The sequence below is a fragment of the Schistocerca nitens genome, chromosome 5 (assembly GCF_023898315.1).
Source record: "Schistocerca nitens isolate TAMUIC-IGC-003100 chromosome 5, iqSchNite1.1, whole genome shotgun sequence".
Classification (NCBI taxonomy): domain Eukaryota; kingdom Metazoa; phylum Arthropoda; class Insecta; order Orthoptera; family Acrididae; genus Schistocerca; species Schistocerca nitens.
In genome coordinates this window covers 608,781,524-608,802,906 of record NC_064618.1, presented here as the reverse complement: position 1 = coordinate 608,802,906, position 21,383 = coordinate 608,781,524, and the positions used below count along the sequence as shown (strand labels likewise).

The following is a 21,383-nucleotide window of genomic DNA, read 5'->3' as shown; positions in this document are numbered from 1 at the left end:
AAGATGACATAATGCCACAGTGCCTAAGAAACGCAATAAGTGCAGAAGAAAAATTATATTTGACGCTGAGGTAAGTCCTTCACAAAATGTTATACATTATTAGATTGTGCTGCAGTTCCAAGACTTTTTGAGGTTGAAGGGCTGCTGTTATCACTTGGCTGAAGTGTGTTGCACTGTGCAACCATTATTTCACAATCAGAAACGATCATACTAATTTTTATTTTGGCTTCTGCCTTATAAACTGGTGGTAAACTCCTTACAATTGTGCTGATGTGACAGAAAAATAAGTCAATATCATCATCTTTGTGTTCCATAAACATTTTTAGTAAATTTTGCCTAATTTTGTCCCTTTCTTTCCACATTTTTAATATTGTATCATCATTACTACGAACTTGACTGCTTTTTCTTTTCCGTGCAGGCAGATAACGTTCATCATTTGTTACCACAGATGTTTCACCACTATTTCGTATTGTATGTGTTTCTGCTGTATCTTCTTCCTGTGATGCCGAATGGTCCAGTTGACGAGTTCGATCTCCACTGTGTTCTTGGCTTTCTTGTATTGTTGTCTGTGATGATGTCAATGTAATATTTGTTCCTCCAGATCTGTGTTGTGCAACACTGTCAAGGAACGATAGCTGTTCATGCCTTTTTGTTTTTGAAGCAGAGCCCGTTCCTAATTTGCTTTTCTTCTTGAACCTCTGGTAACCGTCCCTTAAAAATTTCCACTTCTTCTTACAGTCATCACCTGTAAATGGAAATTATATTAGCTGTATGTTTGCGTTTGTTTCAGATTTTTGGCCACAGGCGAAAGTTACCGGTCTTTATCATTTGCCTGTCGTATATCACCATCTTACATATCAAGAGTTGTTAAAAATGTTTTGAAGATATTAAGAATAAGGCTGCTGCCCATGTTGATGCCATGTTGTTCTGCTGGCTATTGTGGATGCAAATTGTAAATTCATTAACGTTGATGTCGGCGCTTATGGAAAAGAGTCTGATAACAGTATATTTCAGAAATCGGCTCTGGGCAAGAAAATAGCCACAAAGGAGTTTAAAATGCGTCCACCAAAATGTTTGCCAGGCACAAATGTGATATTACCACATTTCCTGATAGGAGACAAAGCGTTTGCTCTCAGTGATTGTATGATGAAACCTTATTCCAGAAGAGTTGCTGCGTCACATCAAGACAAACAGATCTGTAATTATAGATTATGCCGTGCTCATCGAGGGTCAGAAAACGCCTTTTGGCTATTAAGCAAAGTATTTAGGGTATTTTATAGTCCTATTGCTGTGGCGCCTGAAGTGGCTGATGACCTCGTTTTGTCGGCATGTTGTTTACACAATTTGCTATGAGACAGTTATCTTGAAGAAAATGGTATTCCATTTTATAGCTGTAGTTTTAACGAAGCAACCAGCCAAAACAAATTGCATAGCTTTTCTCGTTTTGGAGTATTTCTAAGCAGCAGTGGTTTTGAAATTAGAGACAAACTTTAAGATTTTTTCTCCAGTGAATGCGGTTCTGTGGTGTGGCAAGAGACAGCCATTAACAATGGGTTGTGAATAACAATGGATTGTAAATAATGATTTATGTAAGACAAAACATATATACTGTTGCCTTTTTAACATCTTCATATAATAATTGTTAGTGCAGATACGTATCAGTTTGTTAGTAAATAATTGGTTGAATATATGTACTTGTTTTATTTAACTCTTGTGCTATAGCTTTCCAGACGCTATCTTTCACTAGAACATTTCTGTATTCTTCATGCCCTGCGTCATAAATTACAGAATATTTTGCCACACTGTTAATTAACTTTTCTTCATTGGAGTCCAAGAAACTCATTTTCACTGAATTCGGTATGTTCGGCCAGTAAAAGCAGTCTCCGGTCGCTATGCGGTTTGGCGGCAGTGGCACTACTGGTTCCTGACCGGATGTGCGGTACGCCGCCAAAGCACGTATACGGTGGCAGACGACGCTGCCGCCGTGTACAGCACGCATCACATTGCAGTAGTGCCGCCTGCAGCCAGTTGGTGCAGTCTGCAGTCGTGTTCGGAATCACACCTTTACACTAACCAAAACGGACTTGCTGTGCTGGTACTACGAACGGCTGAAAGTAAGGGGAAACTACAGCCATAATTTTTCCCGAGGGCTTGCAGCTTTACTGTACGGTTAAATGATGATGGTGTCATCTTGGGTAAAATATTCCGGAGGTAAAGTAGTCCCCCATTTGGATCTCTGGGCGGGGACTACTCAAGAGGACGTCGTTATCAGGAGAAAGAAAACTGGCGTTGTACGGATCGGAGCGTGGAATGTCAGATCCCTTAACCAGGCAGGTAGGCTAGAAAATTTAACTGGTGGCTAATCCAATCTGTAATGTCTAATTTCGTGAATGATAAAGAGTTCATGTACCAGTAACAAGTAGTTCAGCATTAGCAAACAACAGAAAGTACTGCAACCACTGTCTTCACACATACCGAGATTTTCTAAGTAATAAATGACATGTCACTAAACTGGCAAATGATACCAAATATGTGGAATACGGTGGATGGGGCATTATAACTAAATGTAAATGCTTTTGGTCCTGTTTACTCAGCTCACTTTTAAAATCGTCCAACTACAATTTTTGATAAGAGCCAGTCTTCATTTCCTCTTTTTCTAAATAATAATCGTAGTAGACTCTTGTGATTGTTATATTGCTGGCAGAACAATTTTTGCTTCTTTGATACACTTTCACTATACAGCTCTTGTGACTACCCTTTTGCCTCTGAAGTGCAATGGTGGAATGATGTTTTGTCTGCAGTAACATAACATTGCCAATAGTCCTTTGATTATTTCCAAACCAAACCACACACAAGACAGAAACTACTGACAACATACGGAAAGTTCTGGTTGAGAATTTTGAATTATTTCCGAATAAAGCTGATGACTCTCCGAAAGCAGAAGCACTGCATCGTTGATAGATACACAAACAAAAGGTAGATAGCTTGGCTAGCTTTTGGAATGTGCTTTCTTTCCACACACACACACACACACACACACACACACACACACACACACACACAGTCGACTACACACACAGTACATTCATTCTGGGCCAGGAAAGAGCTGGCAGTCGACTGAGCACCAGTCGACTGCTAGCTCTTTCCTGGCCCAGAATGAATGTACTGGGGTGGGGCAGGTTGAGGGATGGAAAAAGATAGTAAGCAGGCAGGGGAGAGGGGTGGGGGGGGGGGGGGGGGAGGAGAGCGTATAGTGGCTCGTGGCTTGTGGGAGGGTGGGGAGCTGTCTGTAGGCTTGCTAGGGGTGCAGGTAGAGGGAACAGCTGTCAGATTGCCTGGCACACGATTTCATAGACTAGGGCGTAAGATAATGGTACACAACTAGCTGATGTGGGGTCACAAATTCGTGCAGCTCAGAAAAGCTGGTGGTTGTGGGGGGAGGATCCTGATGGCACAGGTTGTGAAGCAGCCATTGAAATCTCGCATGTTGTGCTCTGCTGGACGTTGTGCCACTGTGTGATTCACCTTGTTTTTGACAAAAGTTCAGCAGTGGCCATTCAGTGTAGCTGACAGCTGGTTGGTTGTCATACCAACATAAAACACTGTGAAATGGTTGCAACAGAACTGGTACATAACATGGTTGCTTTCACATCCTTTGTGAGTAGGCCCCATGGTTCACCGCCGTAGTATACATCTTCATGTATACTATCACTAAATATTATCCAGTAAAATTAAAAATCTACTTCAATCTCCAATATTGCTCCTTAATACTTCATTTCAAATCCTAGAGTCCTCCTTTACTTTTCAACCACCCTACCATACCTCTATATACCATTCATTACTTTTATTTATTTATTGTTCCGTGGGACCAAATTAAGGAGAAGTCTCCATGGTCATGGAACAAGTCAATACATGAAATTATAACACGATATTAGAAACTGCAAAAAGGTGGGAATTTAAGGAGATGGGACCTGGGTAAACTGAAAGAACCAGAGGTTGTACAGAGTTTCAGGGAGAGCATAAGGGAACAATTGACAGGAATGGGGGAAAGAAATACGGTAGAAGAAGAATGGGTAGCTTTGAGGGATGAAGTAGTGAAGGCAGCAGAGGATCAAGTAGGTAAAAAGACGAGGGCTAATAGAAATCCTTGGGTAACAGAAGAAATATTGAATTTAATTGATGAAAGGAGAAAATATAAAAATGCAGTAAATGAAGCAGGCAAAAAGGAATACAAACGTCTCAAAAATGAGATCGACAGGAAGTGCAAAATGGCTAAGCAGGGATGGCTAGAGGACAAATGTAAGGATGTAGAGGCTTATCTTACTAGGGGTAAGATAGATTCTGCCTACAGGAAAATTAAAGAGACCTTTGGAGATAAGAGAACCACTTGTATGAACATCAAGAGCTCAGATGGAAACCCAGTTCTAAGCAAAGAAGGGAAAGCAGAAAGGTGGAAGGAGTATATAGAGGGTCTATACAAGGGCGATGTACTTGAGGACAATATTATGGAAATGGAAGAGGATGTAGATGAAGATGAAATGGGAGATACGATACTGCGTGAAGAGTTTGACAGAGCACTGAAAGACCTGAGTCGAAACAAGGCCCCCGGAGTAGACAACATTCCATTGGAACTACTGACGGCCTTGGGAGAGCCAGTCCTGACAAAACTCTACCATCTGGTGAGCAAGATGTATGAAACAGGCGAAATACCCTCAGACTTCAAGAAGAATATAATAATTCCAATCCCAAAGAAAGCAGGTGTTGACAGATGTGAGAATTACCGAACAATCAGTTTAATAAGCCACAGCTGCAAAATACTAACACGAATTCTTTACAGACGAGTGGAAAAACTGGTAGAAGCCGACCTCGGGGAAGATCAGTTTGGATTCCGTAGAAATACTGGGACACGTGAGGCAATACTGACCTTACGACTTATCTTAGAAGAAAGATTAAGGAAAGGCAAACCTACGTTTCTAGCATTTGTAGACTTAGAGAAAGCTTTTGACAATGTTGACTGGAATACTCTCTTTCAAATTCTAAAGGTGGCAGGGGTAAAATACAGGGAGCGAAAGGCTATTTACAATTTGTACAGAAACCAGATGGCAGTTATAAGAGTCGAGGGACATGAAAGGGAAGCAGTGGTTGGGAAGGGAGTAAGACAGGGTTGTAGCCTCTCCCCGATGTTATTCAATCTGTATATTGAGCAAGCAGTAAAGGAAACAAAAGAAAAATTTGGAGTAGGTATTAAAATCCATGGAGAAGAAATAAAAACTTTGAGGTTCGCCGATGACATTGTAATTCTGTCAGAGACAGCAAAGGACTTGGAAGAGCAGTTGAATGGAATGGATGGTGTCTTGAAGGGAGGATATAAGATGAACATCAACAAAAGCAAAACGAGGATTATGGAATGTAGTCGAATTAAGTCGGGTGATGTTGAGGGTATTAGATTAGGAAATGAGACACTTAAAGTAGTAAAGGAGTTTTGCTATTTGGGGAACAAAATAACTGATGATGGTCGAAGTAGAGAGGATAATGGCAAGGAAAGCGTTTCTGAAGAAGAGAAATTTGTTAACATCGAGTATAGATTTAAGTGTCAGGAAGTCTTTTCTGAAAGTATTTGTATGGAGTGTAGCCATGTATGGAAGTGAAACATGGACGATAAATAGTTTGGACAAGAAGAGAATAGAAGCTTTCGAAATGTGGTGCTACAGAAGAATGCTGAAGATTGGATGGGTGGATCACGTAACTAATGAGGAGGTACTGAACAGGATTGGGGAGAAGAGGAGTTTGTGGCACAACTTGACCAGAAGAAGGGATCGGTTGGTAGGACATGTTCTGAGGCATCAAGGGATCACCAATTTAGTATTGGAGGGCAGCGTGGAGGGTAAAAATCGTAGGGGGAGACCAAGAGATGCATACACTAAGCAGATTCAGAAGGATGTAGGTTGCAGTAGGTACTGGGAGATGAAGAAGCTTGCACAGGATAGAGTAGCATGGAGAGCTGCATCAAACCAGTCTCAGGACTGAAGACCACAACAACATTAGAAACAGATAAAATGAAATATAAAAAACATATTCAGGTGACAAGTAAGTTTAAATAAAGAAAATCAGCAATGTAACACTGGAATTTGCTTAATTTTTTAGATTTTCCAGGAGCTCCTCGACAGAATAGGAGCGAGCCATGAGGAAACTCTTCAGTTTAGACTTAAAAGAGTTTGGGCTACTGCTAAGATTTTTGAGTTCTTGTGGTAGCTTATTGAAAATGGATGCAGCAGAATACTGCACTCCTTTCTGCACAAGAGTCAAGGAAGTGCATTCCACATGCAGATTGGATTTCTGCCTAGTATTAACTGAGTGAAAGCTGCTAACTCTTGGGAATAAGCTAATATTGCTAACAACAAACGACATTAAAGAAAAATATACTGTGAGGGCAATGTCAGAATTCCCAGACTATTGAATAGGGGTCGACAAGACGTTCTCGAACTTACACCACATATAGCTCGAACAGCCCGTTTTTGAGCCAAAATACCCTTTTTGAATCAGAAGAATTACCCCAAAAAGTAATACCATACAACATAAGCGTATGAAAACATGTGAAGTAGACTACTTTTTGTGTTGAAGTGTCACTTATTTCAGATACTGTTCTAATGGTAAATAAAGCAGCATTTAGTTTCTGAACAAGATCCTGGACATGGGCTTTCCACAACAGCTTACTATCTATCCGAACGCCTAGGAACTTGAACTGTTCCGTCTCGCTTATAATATGCCCATTCTGTCTGATCAAAATATCGGTTCTTGTTGAATTGTGAGTTAGAAACTGTAAAAACTGAGTCTTACTGTGATGTAACATCAAATTATTTTCCACAAGCTACGAACTTATTTCATGAACTACATTATTTGATACTGTTTCAATATTACACACAAGATCCTTCACTACTAAGCTGGTGTCATCAGCAAACAGAAATATTTTTGAATCACCTGTAATACTAGAAGGCATATCATTTATATAAATAAGAAACATCAGTGGCCCCAGCACCGACTCTTGGGGAACACCCCACTTAACAGTGCCCCATTGGGACTGAACATCACTACCACTCTCAATATTGCGGAGAATTACCTTCTGCTTTCTGTTCTTAAAGTAAGAGGCGAACCAATTGTAAGCTACTCCCCTTACTCCATAATGGTCTAACTTCTGCAGTAATATTTTGTGGTCAACACAGTCAAAAGCCTTCGTTAAATCAAAGAAAACTCCTAGCGTTCGCAACCTTTTATTTAATCCATCCAAAACCTCACAGAGAAAAGAGAATATAGCTTTTTCAGTTGTTAAACCATTTCTAAAACCAAACTGAACATTTGACAGCAAATTATGTGAATTTAAATGCTCCAGTAACCTTGTATATACAACCTTCTCGATAACTTTAGCAAACACCGATGGCATAGAAATAGGTCTATAATTGTCAATATTATCCCTGTCTCCCTTTTTATAAAGTGGCTTCACTACCGAGTACTTTAATTGGTCAGGAAACCGACCACTCCTAAAGGAAAAGTTACAGATGTGGCTAAGTACTGGGCTAACATACGTAGAACAATACTTCAGCATTCTGCTAGATACCCCGTCATATCCATAAGCGTTCTTGGTCTTTAGTGATTTAATTATTAACTCAATCTCCCTCTTGTCAGTATCATGGAGGAGCATTTCAGGTAACCGTCTCGGAACACTTTTTTCTAAGAGCGCTATATGATTCCCTGTTGGGACTAGGTTTCTATTTAGTTCACCTGCTATATTCAGAAAGTGATTATTAAATACTGTACATATATGCGACTTATCAGTAACACATCATAGTGATTCTATATCCTCGACCTGTCTCTGCAGACCAGCCACTTCCTTTACGACTGACCATATGGTTTTAATTTTATCCTGAGACGTAGCTATTCTATCTGCATACCACATACTTGTTGCCTTCCTAATAACATTTTTAAGCACCTTACAATACTGTTTGTAATGGGCTGCTGCATTTAGATTCTGACTGTTTCTAACGTATTGATATAATTGCCACTTTGTTCTACAAGATATTCTTATCCCTCATATATATTTAGGTTATCAAGAGTGTATTATCTTTACTTAGGTTATCAGAGAGTTCCACTATTCAATAAGTTGTAAAGTCATTCTTATTTATATACATATATATTTTTAGAATTAGCCAATGTAGAACCATCACCTGTAGTACCATGTGCTCATGCTTTACAATGTGCACGTACTTCCCCCTACAACCCTTGATAGTTCTTACAAGCTCTCAAACTGTACTTTTCCTGTTTGTGTCTTTGTGTTTCTTTGTGTGTATGCATATGGGTAGTTATGTAGCCTGATTCTTCAGCCTACTTACATAAAATAAGTTGAAGGTTATAGAAAACCATGGAAATTGAGAAGGACTTCAGCGTTAGAAGTGCATGCATATGGAAAGAGGGAAAGATAGATAGGTACTCAAATGAGATGTAAGAAAGGAAAAAGTAGAGACAATTGCTAAGATTGAAGAAGTGAAAGGAGATAGCCTCAAAGACGGGAAAATCCTTCCCAACCCCCTTCCCCAGGATCCCTAATTCACCTGTCCTTGAGTGAGAAACCAGAGGAGGCAGGATGTTAAACGTATCCTGCAGAATGGACATTCTCACCATTACCCTTGAAGCTCCTGAAGAAAATCTTAGCAACACCTATGGAACGGCAAATGGTGAAGAATCAGTTACACTTGTCTGCAAGGGTTGTCTGAAAGGTGGGGTGTGTGATTAGTGTTAGTTATGCTTGTACTTACACTACCCAGTCCTTCCAAAATCAATATAAACTCTCCCCGTCTACATCACATCTCATCAAAAGTTATAAAAGATTTTATAAAATTAGAAAATTATACACTATTGTATAAAATAGTCATCTAGTTAGTCACTTCATATTACCTTTATACCCATATAAAATACTATGTTCGGTCCATGTCGTCTCGATATCATTCTGCTTACCAAGTACCATCATACTGATATTCCACCAAATTATTATTGTTTGTTCCATTTTATGATTAGAGATCATTGTTTATTCGTGATTCTCGTAAATTATTCACAATCTTGTAGTCATATTTGGTCACTTAAATATTAACATGATAGGATAGTTTAAGAATTCAAGAATAAACCACAGAGTAGTTGAAGAATTGAAGGGAATTCTGTGTAGGAAAGCTAATGTGGAAGTAACACTGAAAACATCTCAGGAACCGATGGTCGTCACTCTGCCCGTTAATGTAGAATGTCAACGTCCCTGGGGAATATACCACTTTATTTCCTTAACATTATATTTCCCTTTTTCTTCTCCTGTTGTAGGATCCACTAAAAATAAGATTTTAGGGCAGATTACCGATTGTACTCGGTAAGGCCTCACATACTTTTCAAAAAAATTGTGTGTTTCTTTCTTCAGGGCAGAGCTCTGAAGATGCTGTTTTACTAGAACTAGGTCATCAACCTTATACTGAGGTTCAATAGCCTTCTCGGTATGTTTACTTACTAATTTTTTTGCCCTCTTAACGAAGTTCTTAGCAACTATCATTTGATTCAGTTGGTAATCAGTAGTAGGTTGTTCTGGCCAAGTAAAGCATTTAATAAGAGGTTCACCTACAAAGGGTTTACCTATTACTTCCAAAGTTGTTAGTCCAGTTGATAAATGTGGTAATTCATTTAAAATAAGCTCAAAGTCTCTAATTTTCATTGCCCATGACATATGTTCTTTATGGCAGTATGTGCAGCATAATTTCCCAATTTCTTTCATAACCCTTTCACGCGGGTTAGAAGATGGATTATAGTTGCAGATGAGTATTTGACGAATATTTCCCCAAGCTAGAAATTCTTTAAACTCGTTACTAGTGAACTATGGTCCATTGTCGGAAAGGAACCGCTTCAGTTTTCCTACCTCAAGGAAATATTGTTGCAGACAGTGTATTACCATTGGTGTGTTTGCTTTCTTAATAGGGTACAACTTAACATACTTCGACCAACATTCTATGAGGACAAAAATGTAAGACACTCCTCCCTTCCCTTTTGGAATTGATCCAAAGAAATCTGAAGGAGTTAGGAATAATTGGATACATTTTGTATTTAACGTGTTATCCTCTTTTACCTTCTGACAAATTTCACAAATTTTAATGACCGATGCTATTTATGTCCTAGCTTTTTAAAGTAATAAAACTTATTCATATGTGCAATACATTTCTTTATACCGAAATGTCCATACCCCTTATGAATGTACCACACTAACTCGTCTTCTACTAAATTCGGTATACATTAACGCCAATGTTGCGTTGTCTTACTGTCTCTCCAGAACAAATTATGTCCTATAATCTTCCACCTTCCATCTTGATTAGGCGGTAACGACTTCCTAACACACATAGCAAGTACATCTGTAAAATAGGGATCATGTTGGATGGTATCTGCTATTTTCTGAGCCATTTCTTGCACGTTGTTAAGTGGATATTCTAATGTTAAAAAATTAATCGCAAAAATTATGCCAGGTCCTTCTGTATGTTTTAGTTCTTTTATGGCTACTGGTAGCCGGGACAAAGCATCGGATACAACATTCTTCGAAACCTTTATATACTGGATTTTAATGTCATATTCTTGAAGAAACAACAACCACCGCATCAGTCTACTATGTAGTAATTGACTATTCATTAAAAATGACAGAGCTTGGTTATCCGTATAGACATGTATTTCGGACCCCCATATCAGTGTTCGGAATTTTTGTATACCCGATACTATGGTGAATAATTCTTTTTCTATTGCTGTATAATTCAATTCATGTTTGTTGAGACCCCGGCTAGCAAAAGCCATTGACCTATGGTCTATACTTTCTAAACCCCATTCGCCTTGGAAAAGTTCTGCGGCTATACAATAGTCTGATGCATCGGTTGAAATCTTAAATGGTTCAGCCATCAACAGATGGTGCAATATCGGTGATTCTGATAGTGCCCGCTTTACACTTTCAAATGCGTTATGTGCCTCTTGGTCCCAATTCCAAGGTACTCCCTTCCGTAAAAGACACACAAGTCAAGCGCTGTTTAACTCTTGACTTTATATGTAGTGCCTGTAATACCCTGCCATTCCAAGAAATCCCTTCAATTGTCTGATGTTTCTATTTCTAGGTGGTGGACACTACTTAATGGCCTTTATACTTTCTGGATCAGACTTAATTCCTTGTACACCTATGATATGTCCCAAGAATTTTAGTTCTTGCCTTGCATAGTGCGATTTCGACAATTTTATTGTTATACCTTTTTCTTTTAATCTTTTTAGGGTTTTCCTCACTACCAGAATCAATAAATATCTCGACTTCCAAATCTTCTAGTTTTCCAATTATGATCAGTTGTGGATTAACTGTAGTTATGCCAGGTTCCTCTAGTAGCAACCGTTCTTTTGTTGGTACTTTATGTGTAAAGCAAGCATATTTATTATGAGGTAGGCCTTCTAATGTATTTCGACGACCTGGGCCCCGGCCCTGGATCCAGATCCAGATCGCATTGCGTTTTCCTCATTATTGGTAATTACTGGCTGGTTACCAAATCGAGGTATTATGTCTCCATTTTGAGCTCTATTATTACTAGGTACAAATTCCTGTGTAGTTACTGCGCCTATATTTGAGGGTGGATGTCTTTTTTGATTATTTTCGTTACCACTGTCCAAGTTAAACAGCTGTACTCTAGCCATATTAGTTTCACATCTTTTAAAGTTACTACTATTGCTATTATTATTATTATTATTATTATTATTACTACTATTCGTCCTGTAGTTCTGCTTCTCATTTTGATGCATGTCCTCATTTCGGTCTTTATTTATTGCATAAAGTGCGTCCACAATGAATAACAATTCTTCTACTGTCTTCCACCTGCTACATAATATGTCTTTTCTAGCATAAGTGGGTAATCACCTTATCAAAATTCTTACCAATCCCTCTTCCTCCATGGGTTTATCTAAATATTTTGCCCTTGTTAAATGCCAGTCAAAATATTTTCTCATCGTACCCCATGTATTGTTATAATACTTTGGGTCCCACAAGTCAGATATTAACTTTTCTTGGGTGCTTGTTGACCAATGCTTCTCCTTAAACCTTTTCTGAAAGTCCACCCAGGACGAGAAATTCTCTTTAATCACTGTGCCCCACTCTGAGGCTTCTCCTAGAAGGTAACCTGCAGCGAATTCTATCTTTTTTGCATCTTCCCAACTATTTGGCAAGGCTTGGTTAAATAGTTTTAAGAAATGAGTTGGGTATACATCTCCACCTGGTTTAAATTTTGGAAAATCCAGAATTTGCTCCCCATTGTAAATCTGTCACCACCTCGCTAGTCAACACTACATTCGGTGAAGCCACCCTTTTCTCTACCTTATCCTGGATAAGGTTAAACTCTTTCCACAAATCATCTATACTTCTCCAATTATCAATAAGTTCTGAAGCTAAACGTGATGGAACGTTGTTTGGGTTTACCCTCTTGGCAACTTTTCGGTCTATTATTTCCTCTACCTGTTCCTCCAGACCGCTTATATTTATGGTGGCCGGGGTTGCTAGCTTTTCTTTAAAATTTCGCTCTACGTCATTGACTCGAGTGTTGACACCCGCAATTTCACTATTTCAGACCAGTCAGGCCCTTCTTTAGCAATTCTCATAGACATGGCTGGTTCTGATGTCTCTCAAACTTCTTGTATACAGTCCATACTCCTATAGACTTCAGCTCTTGTGAGCATCTAATACTAATTTCAATTATACCAATTACACAGTAAAAGTTCACCCCACAGTCTTTTGTAACACTTCTTACTAGACTAATAAAGTTTTTATTTCACACTCACCTGACGTTGAATTTTATGCTGCGTCGGCAAGCAGGTGTAGAATCGGCACCGGTGAATAGCACAGGCGCCGGCAGCGTCGAACATTGGTTGCAGTGTTGGCATCGGCAAGCGGATGCGAAGTCAGCAATGATGAACAGCAGCCATTGCAGTCAGCAACGGTGGCGGGTTACTGCGTCTGTGTCGTTGGCTGGTTACTGCGTTGACGTAGTTGGCTGGTTACTGCGTCAACATTGGTTGGTTACTGCGTCGGTGTAGGCATGATGTATGTGGGTGAGAAACACTTCCTCCCCACACCAAAAACTCCTTAGTCAAACAGTTGAGATCTTCCCTCTGTTCTCTGGACATTATTACTTTTTCCCATCTTATATTGTGTTGCATTCGCTATAAATACAGTTCCTAAAATCCCTCAAGGTTCTTGCATGTCCACAATCCGCAACTCTAGAGAATCAGTAAGTAGGTAATTGAAAAGTGTATTTTCTTGTCTTTTACATAATTCAGCTGTTCACAATAATAACTGATGTAGCACCGTCACAGAGTAAGGCGCGCTTGCTGCTCCTGCTGGGCATGTAACTTCTGTGACTAGCGCGGCAACCAGTTCCCGCGTCCATCAACCATCCACCTTGTAACATTCTCTTGAAACATGTCCACCCTGCGCATACAGAAAACCGGTGCGAGGTAGACACTCTCCCGTCTCTCACACTCGTATGTAAAATATCGGGTTTTTGAAACAGTGGAAAGCTGAGGGTCTCTAGAATTTGCGTCGAAATTCTCAAGGCTCTACAACACGTGCTTCAAATCCTGAAATTCAGACATTAGATGGTCACCTTCTGAGAGAGTCTTTGCTGTGTATAATAAAGTGTTCAGGACCGCATTCTTGTATACAGGGTGGTGAAAATTGTTGAAGTTTAAGTACCAGTCAGTATGCATAGACGAATGAAGAAGCCGCCCCCCTGCCTTCCACTCGACTAAAACTTGGTATAATGGAGGCTTGCCATCCCTCCTCATCTCGATAGTAAATTTTATTGTAGAATGGACACCAATCATCTGTTCGATGAACTGCTGCAGTGCATTTTCTTCATGAGGTCATATTAAGCAAGTGTCTTCAGCATACAGCAGATTTCGGAACTTGCTCTTCAAACTGCTTGATGAAGAAGTTTGCGATGGTTGGAGACAGTGGGGACCCCATGGCTGTGCCATCCATAATGATGCTCAATGTAGTGATCAGCATTGATATAAACTGGTCCACATAACATTTGCCACAGTCACAATTTACAATATTCCATGTGATTGTGGCAAACGTTATGTGGGCCAGTCTTTATGGATGTCGATCGCTACATTGAGCATCATTGTCCAGTTTCAATATAGATATTTAGAAAATTCAGTGGTGGCTAAGGAAAACCTCTTAAAGAAACACAAGATATTGTTGGAACAAATGAAAATACTCGCTCACTCTTCGAGCTATTGGAACTCAGTTATTAGGGAAGCAGTTGAAATTGGACTATGTGAAAACAGCTTCAGTAGAGACACCAGCTATGCACTTCACAATGCATGGAAGCATGGACTTGGTAATGAAAGATTACAGAGGAAGACTTCTCACAAGTTACTGGCCTGGTGTAAGGAATGGTGCTCCAAGCAACCATGGATAAAAAACGCATACAAATTGAAGGTGTCACCTAAGTACTCGCCATTTCTGTGTTGCCTTCACGATGTAATCAAGCCAGTCAGATGCCATCTTCTAGATATAAAAGCGGAAGCCCATCAATTTTGTGGCAATCAGACTTTGCCTCCGTCATCATCACTCGGGGCTATCATTGAAAGCTGGGGATTTTATCTGCATTTGACAGAGCAAGTAAACTGAGAACTTTTTATGCTTGGCTATAAGCATTTATCAGAGCAAGTAAACAGAACTTTTTATGCTTGGCTATAATATAACTCCCCATCCACCTTGTTCCACATTTTTGGGCCCATTTGACATTTTGGTTACATGTAATCTATTACCTGGCAAATCTCACTTTAGTTTTAGTGAAGACAGTGGTCACAGCACTTTATTGTTTGATACTGGGGTGAACTATCTGCCACTGGTAAGTGAACTCTTATCATTGACATAAGAAATTATGCTTTGGATTAGCCACTAGTTATGGCTCATAATAACTTTCAATCCTCTGGACTGCTCCAGATAATAATTAAGGTTCGAACATAATACGAGTGAATGGCTGTTCATTTACAGATGAGCAATATATCTTATAAAGAGGAATAGGAAGCAGCTAGCTGGTAGACGATGTTGCTCATCTTATTTACACATCTTCCACAAAGTCAACATAACATTCATATTGAGTGACTCAAGTTGTAACATAATAGCCTCAGTACAACATGTTGGTCATGTTCTTTCTTGTACACAGTAACAGCCAGTCTCCTGTTGCTCTTTTTCAGTAATAAGGCTTTAGAAAGTGGAATTCAGGTTGAGTTGACTTTTACTAACATTTAAAGTAACTCATGGCTTTATGGACCCATTTAAACACAATCACTGTTCGAAGGTAAGACAAGAGCATTGATTTGCAACAGCAACAAGGGCCACCCCATCAAAGAGATTGTGATGGTACTTCTTTGCTTTATATTTCAGTGAAAATTACAACTTTCATAAGTAATTCTTGACTCAAATATAATTCATAATTTACCATTGCATTTACCACATCAATCAGTATATTATTAATTTATTCAATATTAAAAGAATCAAAACTTATTTTCTGTGGAAGTTGCATCTTCAGACTTTCAGCCTGTCAGAGGCCAGTACTGCTTTCTCATAAAGTGGATGAACGTAATCCATGCCAGCAGATTCTTTATAAGATAATTAACCTTTTTCACACAGCCAGTTAAAAACAATATTTGCTTTGTTCTGGTTGGAATTCCACATTACACAATGATCAACTCAGTTCCATGTGGCTGACATCACTGGTATAGTAACTGAAATTAGCTACCCATATTTGCTGACCAGTTTTTAGAGAAACTTAATTTAACTATTGCTATGTAGTAATTACATGTTCCATCAGTGCCTTGGTGGCTGTTGCTGCCATGCCTTGCCAATAAATTTTCTGAAATTTTGTAATATTGTGATTATTAGTTTTCTTCTTGTTACAGGCAAAAATGTGGAGCGAAAAGAAGTAGAGGCAGCACATTTGATAAACAGTCAATTACAATTGATCAGCAAAAATTTGGTATGTATAAAAACAATAGTTATAAAAATTAAAATAATAATGCAATAATAATAATAATAATAATAATAATAACAATCATGGTGGTGGTGCTGGTGGTGGTGATGGTGAAACTGAAACTGCTGAGGTGTTACTGCATCATCAACAACAATGTTAAAGCAGCTGTACCATTGGGAATTCATATTTTACCTGTAGCTCTTAAAATGTCAAAAATGAAAGAAAACAGCCCTTACTACATAGAGCAAACATTTTATGGAAGGAATTAAAAAAAGTATGCTCTAATAAACATACCAGTGATTAAGAGGTATCTACTGAATTACGTCACATCAAATTTAAGGTGAAACATGGCCTAGTTCTCATATAATTTCTAGTCCTATTCCACCAGTCACAAAGTGTAGAGAGAATTATAACAATAAATAGAAAATTTTGAAAGAATTTTGAGAAAGAGTAAGATGAAGTGGGTCACGAACTTGTTATAAATATAAAGAAAGAGGAATGGGTAAATGAATCTGAATTACTTGAATTGGGCTTATCACACAACAGAAACTACAGGTTGGAAGATCAATATAAGGAAAAAACAGATTGCTACTCTCCATAAAGATGACCCATTGAGTTGCAGGCGGGTACAACAAAAAGACATTTACACATTAGCTTTCAGCTGAAACCTTCTTTAGAAAAAGAAACCCACGAACACAAGCAAGCACACCTCATGTATACTTGACCACCATATCCAGCAGCTTGGATTGGAAAGCTGGTCTGAGCTGCCGGAGATGGCAGTGTCTTTTGTAAGTAGATGTGAGTGTCTTTTTGTTGTGTCTGTCTGCAACTCAGTGTCCAATCGTTATGGTGAGTAGCAATCTACCTCCTTCTTATGTTGTTGAAGAGGATTTAATAATGCAAGAGGCCGTACAACTGTACCACACGTTTCATATAATGCTCCAAAATAAGACTGACTAAAGTGAAAATTAGTTGAATTCAAATAAAAAATTGCTTTCAAAGGTAGTATATTCTTGAATATGTTCTTGGGTTACACTTAAGTCAGGGTAAAATATCCGTCAAAACTTATCTTTTCTGTAGTTCTCCAGGTATGTTAAAGGGAAGCTTTTCTTAAGTTGTCCATGGTTTACTGAAATTCAGTTTATGAATACACATCTTCAGTAAAGCAGTCATCAATTCCTTTCCCATTGACAGTAATAAGTGCCTTATATTTTGTAGTTTGCAGACGCTGAAGTGTGAAAGGGAAACAAAACTAGGGCCACCCATAGGGTTGGTATCTTAGGTTTTATAAAGTTTGTGAGAGCTGGTGTATTTAAGCTGCGGGTTGGTTCATAGGTGCGGACCACCCTTTTGAAACAAAGATAGGGGGATAAATAGCAATTTAAACTCGGATAGCTTGAAATCGGTGAGGGAGGACAACTGTGAGGATCCAGAATGAGATTTTCACTCTGCAGTGGAGTTCTGCCATCTGAGCTACCCAAGAACGACTCATGACCTGTCCCCACAGCTTCAGTTCTGCCAGTACCTCGCATCCCACCTTCCAAACCTCAGAAGCTCTTCTGCTACAGTTAAGAGAATGCTGAATTCTTCTAAGCGGAAATATTAACTTTTTATGTTACAGCATACACCTGAAACATTAATTTGTAGGCCTAATTTTTGTGGCTCATAAATAATGATAAATTGTGTAGTGTCAAATGTGTTAAGTGATTTAATTCTATTTGAAGCATGTAATCTGTGTTGCAGTGCGTGACTAATGTGGATATTGCCATAGGATAGTCAAAGAGGGAGTGGTATGTGTAGATTGTGGGTTGGATTTTCAGTTAGGTGACTGTAGTGGAGAATCAAATGGGGAACTCAGTCAGGCTCTCCCATGGAACTGTAGGCTCTGCAAGATAGACAAGAGGATCACTGAATAGGAGGCAAAGGTTTGTGCCCTTCAGGCTCTATTAGAACATGCAAAAGTTGAGCTAGGTATGTTAACAGAGCAAAAAGACTGTGGAAACTGAATAAAGGTAACAAGCAGTGGGTGAAGGGGCAATAGCTTCTCAACTTCATCTACATTTGAGCTTACAGTGTCAAGTAAGCTTGACATTGTTGCCTGAAGTAGAAGGGGAAGAACCTTATCCAGCTGTAGGTCACACTAGTGTGCAGGAGACTTCTAGCAAAGAAACTCAGTTTAGGGCCATAACAAAAGAGAATAGGAAGAAAAGAGTCTTGCTGCTAGGTAATAGCCATGGGAATGGTACAGAACAAATTAGGAATGGTGGCCTGGATGATATGGGAATAGCAGCTACATGTACAAATGTGAGTTTTGTGGAGATACTGCAACCCCATGATCAGCTTTGCTTTAACATTTCTGTGAGTCATGTGGACACCGAGTTGAGTGGGCTGCTGCTGACTGAAATGAAATCTCATGTGTGTCTTGTGTGTGCAGTGCCTGTTGTTACAATTGCGAGGTGGGATTATACTAGACAAGGCCTACACCTGAATGGTTTGAGTTTATTGCGTATAATATATGAGAGGCCACCACCACACAAAGTAAGATCCCTGTGGTTATTGGTGTCAGAGAGGCACATTTTTTAGGTTAGCATCGGGATTCAGGCACCCTGTTTTGAAAGAAGTCAAAATAACAGAAGATCCCCACAGAATCCTCAGTCCTCGAGTGGACGTACTGCTTTTCATAAACTTAAATTATATGAGGTAATACACTCTTTAATTAAACAGTAATAAAATAAACTGTCGTTATATCACTCTGTTCCTGTGTACAAGTGTTACCCGACAGTAATCAGCCCCTTGAAACAAAAAACAGCTCACTTGCATCGGTTGCCAGATAACCACTTACTTGATTACTAATTATCTTGTAAACAACTGTCTCATTGTGGAATTGTGCTGCTCACTTGTAATCTAAGACATTTTCTTGCATGAATCATAAATTTTTTATCACCTAGCTTGCTATTTATTTTTATCTCACAACTGCTGCCTTGGTCATATGACAACACAACTTATAGCTATGTTAGCTGAAGCAATAATGAAGGAATAGAATGGGCTCACAATTGTAAAACAGTGGAATGATGCAAGACAAATGTTATTTGTGGTTGGTGCATTTTGTACATAGGCACATCCACATGAGGGTTAAGAATGCACAGAGAAGTGAGGTTAGCTTATTTCACCAAAATATTAGAGGATTGAATTATAAGGTAGAAGAGTGTCTTGTTTGTTTGGAAAATTTAGATAGCTCTGAAGAGATAGACAGCCTGTGCCTATATGACCATCACATAGCCGCAGAGCTAGATAAGTTACGTATAAAAGATTATGCACTAGCACCTTAGTCATGCATTACTACAGGAAAAGAATGAGTTGTTACATCTATTGAGATAGAACACAAGTTTAGATACATGAAGTCAAGTGGATCTTGTAGTGATTAGCACATAAAAGGGTGTGCTTATGAATTAATACTGAAAAAAAGGTCACTGGAAATTTTTGGACTGTCTTTTGGGGAATCAAGATTCCTTACTATGCTTTCTGTCAGGCTGCAGGCTAGCAGTTAATTGTGTGTGGTGACTTCAATGTAGATTTTCTCAAGGATTCTGATGGAAAAAAGTGATCTGGAAACCTTATTTTGACGGTACAATTTGATCTTGGTAACTAACTTTCCGACAAGGGTGGACAAAGACAGTAGGATCCTAATTGGTAATGTTTTCTTTGGTAAAACTCAGAGCCAAAACATAACTGTTTACCTAGTAGCAAATGCTCTCTCTGGTCATGATAGACAACTGTTGAGAGTAAATAAGACAGTGCTGTATTGTATGGATACTCATCAGTGGAAATAAATCAGGGTAACTAATGATTCCAGGACAGATGTTTTTAAGAATAGTTGACAAGAGATGGGCTGGGTGAAATTTGTAATGAAGCAAATGCTAACATAAAATTTAATCTCTTCCATGATAAATACATATCAGTATTTGAAAATAGGTTTCTGCATTAGCTAATCAGAAAGGACATTAAACAGCCATGTGTTAAAAAAAAAAAAAAAAAAAGAAGAAGAAGAAGAAGAAGAAAAAAAGCATGGATCACTAGAGGGATTAAAGTATCTTGTGAAGGAAAAGGGAAATGTATCTGTCAACATGAACAAGTAGAGATCCTTTAGTACTTGTACACTACAAAAACTACTCATAATTACTAAGAAAGATTATTAAAAAATCAAGGAACATGCACATAAATTCAGAAATCAGTAATTCCAACAACAGACTTAAGGCTATATGGAATGTAGTGGAAGGGCAATAAATAATGACTCACATATAGCATATATGTTTTATAATCATATTTTAAGGTTACATGGACATCATGGTGTATTTTGTGTTTGTATTTTGAAATATAATAACACAAAAACTGAAAAAGATGTAGAAGTGAAACTGGAAGCCAATAATAGGGTATTTGATAGTTTTCTGGAAATTGTCTTAAATGATTAATAATGCCATCTTATGCTCCTAACAAGCATTTTTTCCTCTTGAATTTCAGTATTCCTTTATAAAAATGGAAATGAAATTCAAATAATTTGAAAGCCCACTATAATGCTCCATTTGAGTCATGTGATGTCTGTGACATTCCTGGCTAGCTATCTAGCTGCTCCTGTCATAATGCTAATTCACAGTGATGTTTTGTTTTGGAATTTACTTTTCGGAACATGGGTTACAAATAATGTATAGTACCTTACTGTGCACATACATCTATAAAAACTTATTAAAAGTTGTTTTTGAGTGTTCCATAAAATGAGAAAATGCCTAAAATGTAGTTACATTGTCTGGCAATTTACCACCACATTCAAGCACAAGCTCACTAACTTAATTAAAGACATGTTGCACTGTGAAGTTTACATTAATTTGCCTCCTAGATGTGCTCTTGTATTTTTACAATGAAGGATAACATCATTTAGTGTCATTTTATCCAACTTCACATAAATTATTGAATAGCTCATTTGTTAGAGCAGTAGTGTGTTGAATTTTATAAGGCGATGTCCATAGAGTGTTTGTTCAGATCCAACCCAGAAGAATATTTTAACTTATTTGTAAAACAACAGTTCTCTTGTATGAAAATCAAATCACAATTGTGAAACTTCATCACACCAATCAACAACCAAAATTATTTTTTTCCTTGCTGTTTTCACATTAGTTGTTGTTCTCACACATTACATTCAAAGAGATATTTTCTGGTTAATATGACCACACACTTTTTACTTTATTAGAAACAATGTTTATCTTTGCAATGTCAGCTCGATTCCTTGTTTAAATTTTTGAAGTTTCATCGTCTAACATA

The 21,383-nt window shown here is 38.4% G+C and overlaps 1 protein-coding gene across 4 annotated transcripts in view; it reads left to right on the top strand.

Moving 5' to 3' along the window:
• LOC126259389 (uncharacterized) overlaps positions 1–21,383 on the top strand; it is a 241,129-nt gene that overhangs the window by 93,581 nt on the left and 126,165 nt on the right. For all 4 annotated transcript variants that reach the window (XM_049956150.1, XM_049956148.1, XM_049956149.1 and 1 more), the window contains exon 7: positions 16,000–16,076. In XM_049956150.1, the coding sequence (XP_049812107.1) occupies positions 16,000–16,076 (77 nt within the window). The remainder of the gene's footprint in view (positions 1–15,999; positions 16,077–21,383) is intronic.